Source organism: Triturus cristatus, chromosome 12 (genome assembly GCF_964204655.1).
Source record: "Triturus cristatus chromosome 12, aTriCri1.1, whole genome shotgun sequence".
NCBI lineage: Eukaryota > Metazoa > Chordata > Amphibia > Caudata > Salamandridae > Triturus > Triturus cristatus.
The window spans coordinates 543,403,251-543,410,219 of NC_140595.1; the positions used below are offsets into that span (position 1 = coordinate 543,403,251).

General features: G+C 42.8%; 1 protein-coding gene across 1 annotated transcript in view; it reads left to right on the top strand.

Moving 5' to 3' along the window:
* The window catches only part of LOC146776246 (single-pass membrane and coiled-coil domain-containing protein 3-like), a 98,825-nt gene extending 94,876 nt beyond the window's left edge, over positions 1 to 3,949 (top strand). The window contains exon 2 of the mRNA XM_085637385.1: positions 919 to 3,949. Within this exon, the coding sequence (XP_085493511.1) occupies positions 934 to 1,611 (678 nt within the window). The 5' untranslated portion in view covers positions 919 to 933 and the 3' untranslated portion in view covers positions 1,612 to 3,949. The remainder of the gene's footprint in view (positions 1 to 918) is intronic.
* Positions 3,950 to 6,969: the final 3,020 nt, after the last annotated feature.

A 6,969-nucleotide genomic window follows, 5' to 3' on the forward strand; every position in this document is an offset into this window, starting at 1 on the left:
GAACAGGGGCGCGCCGCGAGGAATGGGAGTATGGTCTGTTGGAAATGTTTTCAGTCAGGCACTACAGGGGACGAAATGGACAAATGAACTGCATTTCGAGACTCATGAACACAAAGTTATATTTCAGTGTGACAATGGTACTGCTGCACTGATGCTTGTGATCCTACTGCTATACAAATTGATAAAAAATAAAAAAAGAAAGGTCATAGCTCCTGCTGATGGTAATGATGAGCAACGCTAGGAGCTGTTAAATCCATTGTAGGAGCTATATTTACTGTCTCACTCATTTACTGGTTTAAACATTGATAGATTGGTTAATTTATATAATTCAATTTCCCCATGCTCTGCTGAATTCCCGTTCTCCCATCTCTCTTCTTCTGCATGGCCCTTGCTTCTTGTCCAAGGTCTTGTCCTTCTCATTTTCCACCTCTAATTACTCAATGATTTCTCTTTCCCTTTATCATTCTTGCGCACAATCACAGCACAAAAAACAACTATTAACATTTTCACATAAATGAACAGACTCGGTGCATTTCTTGGTTCTAAACTAATGAGCTCTGTTGGAGAACCTATTCAGCATTAGGTAGAATCATTCATGCTCTTACTCGAATACTTTTTTCTTGAATTAAAATATTCCCAATCTAACTTAAAGTGGCATGAGGAATGAGTTCACAGGAGGGGGTGCAAGAATTCAAACAAATAAATTCACTGTGCTGCTGGAACAAACAGCACTTTATTATTTTATAAGTGGACTTACCTTAGAGCTGTGGGCCTAGGATAAATGCTCATTCTCATTAGCAACTTCTTGAAAACATTATGTTTAATAGGCACATTGTAAATATGTCTACTCTGGTCTGCTATGCAAAACTATATTGATGACCACTCTAATGTGCTATATTTATTTTTTGATTGTTTCAGTAACGTGCAAACAAAATGACTTTCAGACATCTCCTATACCCAAACAACCCGAAAAGAAGGGATGAAGTAATCCACCTGCACCAGGAACTGTTCAACTGCATGTCAGCAAACGTGTCTGCCACTAACAGACTGATTCAGGTGTTGAACAACAACCTGCACTGCCAACTTGCCAAGGTTGACTTGCAACACGATCGCACCATCAAAGAAAACTGCGACATGTTCATCTTACGCATGATGGAAATCCAACAGGAAGTGCAGAAGATCGACGAGAAGCTGAAGTCAACCCTAGAGCCGAGTCTGTACCAGAAGCTTCACGACATTAAGGAGTCAGAGCCTCAGAAGATAGACATTGCTCAGAAGGTTCTGTCGGTCATCCTTGGCCAAGCCACAACTGCTGCCGGTGCCATTATTGTCAAGCTGATTGGTTCAAATGTTACTACTGTGATTGTAAACAAACTTCTTGCCCTGTTGGCTCAGATCAGTGCCTCTGTGCTTGGCACCATTGGTGTTGCTGCTCTTGGTCTGGGAATTGATGTTATTGTTGGTGCCATTTTGGGAGCAGTCGAGAGAGATCAACTTGAGGCATCAATTAAAGAATATGAGAGTTACCTAGATGAGTTCAAGCCGGCCTCTGAGACATACCAGAGTGCAATAAGGAGTGTCACTTTTCAGTTGGAAGAGAAATTTCAGTGATTGGTGAAGGCTATTCCTGCTGGACACAGTCCATGATAATTGTGCTGTTTGCGTTTTTCAACCTTTACAGATTCCCCACTAATTTTTGGTCCAAATAAATTACAAATCCCAAGAACAACTGTGAAATTGAAGTCCCTTCAAAATATTGGTAACACAGTTTCTACATTTGGTTTAAAAGTAGAGGTCTCAAGACTGTAATTTATGTGTGAACTAGACTCCATTGCATTTCATTGGTTGTGGTGATCATTACCGATGAAGGCATGCGCATTGCGCTAAGACATTGATTGATCAGAGATATTCAGTTCTCATTTGATGCCGTCTTGATTTTGTACAAGGATTGCCTACAGATAATTTTATACAATATTCCGTAAGTGGGGTCATGCCATGTCTCTCAATATTTAGAACTGCTCTATAACTTTCTCCTGTCCCATACACATCACACAAAACCCAGACGTGGAAGACATATCTGCACGGTATACCTTATACAGCCATTTTCCAGGCTCTTACATTGTGGCCACACTTCTGTTACAAGTAATGGTAACATAAATCCTACTCAGCATGTTTCTTTTAGACTTTAAATATCATTTTCATATAATTCAGAAGAATGGGGAATTGGTGGTAGCTATATTTCCGCTGCTTTTTCTGGCCTACAGTATCATCTTCGTATTACATTTGGTGACATTTTGACATCCGTTATTGATACCATGCCATTTTCACATATTCTCTCAGGATCTAGTTTCCTAAAATAATTATGTTGAGGTCAAATTGTTGTATCATTATGTATGTTACACTAAGTGGGATGAGAATGTTCAGATGTGGGTTCCGTGGAAACCGTGTCACTGAAACAAAACAATAACCAGCTAATGAACCCATAACAAGGGCAAACATGAGCTGTTTGTGTTCTGGTTCAAGGAGGATGTGGTTTAGCAGTACAGGCTGGACTGTTCCCATTGGAGCAGGGCCAAGAATGATTTGCATATAGCTGGGTTCAACCTGATTTGGCATGGTGTGTAAAATAACGAATTGGGATGCAGCCAGAATAATTGCCAGTGGCTGAGATTAATTCAAGCATTCCACCCATCACTTTTTGTGTACTTTAGGAGGTCCAATTATAAGCATGAATTGTAAAGGATGGCATTGCTATGTATCACAAAAATGGAAACAGGGATGCAGGTTGAAAGTGCTCCTAGGGTGCCCATGTCTAGTGATACAACACTTTTTTTATGGGAAAAATTGACAATCGCTGAGGGCCTCATCTAAAGGTGTGTGATAAGGGCATTCTCTAGATGTAATCATATGGCCCATCTGCCAACCTATTGGATTCCACACGTCATGCCCACTGACCGCTGGCCCATGACATTGGAATGACTGCTTTGGATAGGGTGGGACATTGACCACTTTTTCCAGGCCATGAATGCCAGTGCATGATGCTCCTGGAAAGAATAATAAAACAATATCCCTGACATGCAACATGCTCATGGAAAACTAGCCAATCAGGGACACTTAGGCCCATATTTATCATTATCTCATGCAACGTAAACGCAGTAAGACACCTTGATGGACACCCAGTCCTGATACTCAGAATGTTGCCCTAGGCGGTCTCCTTTGAACACGCCCCTTCCGTTTTACAACAGGAAGCAAGCTCGAGGTCGCATCGTAGCTCTATGTGTCATTAGCTGGGTGTGATTGCAGGGTTTCCATGCAGAACATAACTTTGAAGGTGAAACAGTATCCATCTTGGCTAAAATGACTAATACCCACCGAGATCTCCCCCCAGTTTAGCCGTTATGAGTTTCCATGAACGAATTCGAAAACTTTATCCAGGTCTGAAATTACCGGGCCCATTCCCGCATGTGATGACCGAATTCAGCCTATTTGCCGGACAACTTATGGAAAATGCCTTTGGAAATGCAATGGGGATGCGGTCAGCACCAGGTAAAACTGATAATCCAGAGGGGTGGAAATCCCCAGGGAAATACCTCTCCATCCAAGCTGTTATGAGGAGGGCCTTTCTGTCGATTGAATACAAAATTTACAACCTGGGAGTTACATAACTGCACAAGATGATTTGTAAAGTCAGTACGGGTGATTTTCTCATTCCATGTGTTCTATTAGCGCTGCATGCTTTCATTGGTTAATTTCTTCTCTAATGTTCAAACCAAGGTTGTCCATTCTTGGACATAGTTGTTATCCTAGATGAACAATGACCGATAATATAGTTTATCATATCATTGCATTTGAACATAAATAATGTATGCACCTGTGGCAGTGTTGATCAATATCTGATCTGACTCATTACAAGAAGTAAAAGGCTGCTCCAATGTGAGTATTCCCTTCACAATCCAATAAACACATACTGAAATTATCTTTCTATCTGCCTGCGTTGCAGACTCATATTTCAAAATAATGTTTTTATTTTAAATCATGTTTTCCGTGTCTGATGTATGTATTTATTCCCACTGTCTTTCAAAGCGACACATTTTGAAGGCAATGAATTAGTGTTAACCATTGCCGGATCGAGCGCTGGCTACGTTACCTAGCAACATGATAGTCTCCAGAATGAAGGCAGCTATCCAATATCGAAATCGCCTGGAATGATTTTGTTATCGGTGATTTAAGATCAGCTTTAAAAAGTGAAGATTTAGAGACGATAAATGTTATGATCTCTGTAGAAAGACACCTGGAGCCAGGAGGTATTCTTAAGCCATCTTTATTCAGTCTCCAGTTCAGGTTACATCTGTCTCTACTCCAGCCAGCCTTGTGTGGTACCAGCCCCACCAGGAGCAGCCTCCCTAGCTGCTCAGCCCATCTTCAACTGCCAACACTCATCCACTCAGACACCCAGGCATTCCATGCACCACAGGCACACCAACATTCTATGACCATCTCACGCTCTGGCTGAGCAGCTAGTGGCAGCAGGACTGGACTACATGTTATCCAATTAAGTAGGATATAACAGTTATCGCATCCAATGCAATTGGAATTAAAAGTGTAAAATATTTTAAAGTATGTTACAAAACAGGAAATATCCGATTCCCCACTACACTAATTGTGTCATGTCAAATGGAGTGATGTTGACAGGGAATGAAACCTCTTTCCTAATAAACATTTTACTTTTAAGTTATTTCCCTGCTCAATGGAGCCTACAGGTTGTGGAGAGTGAGGCCGCCTTGAGTTGTGAGTTTCAAATGCAGCTGAACAGCCAGACAGATGACCCTAGGCTTGTTAAACACCTAGTAGAAAATGTTCTAAGAGCCACACTGTGGACAACACTATGCTCTATGAAATAAAGACAGATCGGATTTGAAATTGTGGCAACTTGGGTTTTGATTTAAACTTTAGGACCATAAGTAGATCTCCCCGCCTGCCTAGCGGAAATCTCTGTGATTTAGGGCATTGGCCAGTGCGGCAGATCCTCTGAATGTGCTTCCAAATGAGCCCATCAGCAATCATTTTTTGGTTTATTCAAACAACTTCACATAACCACAAGTTTAACACATAGAAAATGGCTATTGCTGGTTTTCTTTGTCCCATATCACCATGCCTTCCATGGTGGTCCTGGGCAGGGAAATCCAGTGACAGTCCTCCCAGGCTAAAAAAAGGCAGGATTTATTTCACTGTGACCTGCAGGCACAGTGGTGGACCGGCCACAAGGGCAAGAGTTTCCTACTGCAGAATCAGCTGAATCTCCACCAACAAAAACCCTGTAGTCCCTAAACCTCCAAGTAAGGCATGGGAACCGCAAGATTGGTTGACGGGGCACCCCTCTTCAAACGAGATCCTGAAAAATTAGGTTTAAGAAAATACTGAAATAACTTATTGTTTTTTAATTGATATCTTAATAAAAATGGATCAAGTTCCAGATGGTTTCAACTCTGTGACTGAGAACATCTGATCATGAACACGTATTGCCATTTTATCACAGGAATTGCAAGTAAATGGGGGCATTATGTATGTGATGGTCCTGAAGTTTGTGAAGGGCACAGTAATTTAGGAGAGGATGTGCAGCTTCTGTGATCTACTTGAATACAAAGGAAAAAAGCCAATCGAGGATAGTGTCTTGGATTCCAACCACTACGAAAAGGATGAGGAGTTTCCATTATATGTGTGAGCCTCTGCTTTATGGATCGGAAGAAACTGTGACGTAGTCCTCTAAAAGGCTATAGGTGAAGATCTATAGTTCAGGCTATTGAGGTTCTTATGTAACTTACTTGACAATTTGTCCTACAAAATGTCAGCTCTGTTTCCATGTTTGTAAGTGGATGTCGTCGGGAACTAGGTGATGGTGGATCATAGATTTCTGTTGATTCTCTAGTGCAAGATCATGTTAGAATACAAGCAGGAGCCATTATGACTATGCATTTGAAACTTCGGCATAGCATTTTGATCTTTATCCTGGACCCCACAAGGAATGAAGTCATTCTTTTGAGGGTCGGGCTGACTGAAAGAACAAGATACTCAGCAAATCTGCCTGTGGTGCTTTGACCATCCTCAAATTCTCAAGGTGAATCACTTGTCTAAAGATCGAGTGAGTGGAGCAAATGAGAGTGAGCATGCAGCGTGAAGCACAGCGCAAGCCTTGCGGGTGCCGGTCGGCTGCTGGCAGTTGGTGGCCTTATTGATTGCTGAGGCTTGCAGTTTGTTTCACAAAAGGTGAGGGGAGGTGAGGTGGGTTCACGCCAGACTCCAAGGTGAGACCCCAAAATGAACGTCCCTGCCAGAAGTCGGCTGGAAGTTGTCTAGGAGGGCCACCATTTCTACCCTCCCAGCCTCAACAGTAGTAGCGCAGGGTGTCCAGCAAGCCTCGTAATTCTTGAAGAGGGGTTTTGTGAGCGAGAGCATGCAGTGAGCATACGCCCCAATGCATAACAGTAGTGCCCCGGGCCTGTTGAAGTGGCCCGTCCAGGTTTGAGTACGGCTTGCGGACCGGGTGTGCTCCCCTGACCTCACTCCGTCCCCTCCAGCCACAGTTCATGTGGTACTACGGACTTCTAGCACACAACTGGATTACTCACATGAATAACTGCCTCCGCTCGCCCGGTGCATAGCCAAGCCTGTTCACTCTTCTACTTTACTTTATTATGCTTCTTGGAGGCAGCTGGCTGGGGGTTGCAAGGAGCAGTTGCACACAACAGGGGTGGACTCTGGACTAAAAGGTAATGTGCGGTCTTTTGTAGTATACCAGGCCCTACCATGTAGAGGAAAAGCATGGGGATACCGAGGAAGTGAGGACCTAGGTCTGTCTTCACCTAGCAAGTCAGGATTACACAACCTCCAGTCCTCCATTAAGCCACTCAACCAAGATTCACCCACTACTACCCACCTCCCACCGTCTATCAACTCAGTAATTATTATTAC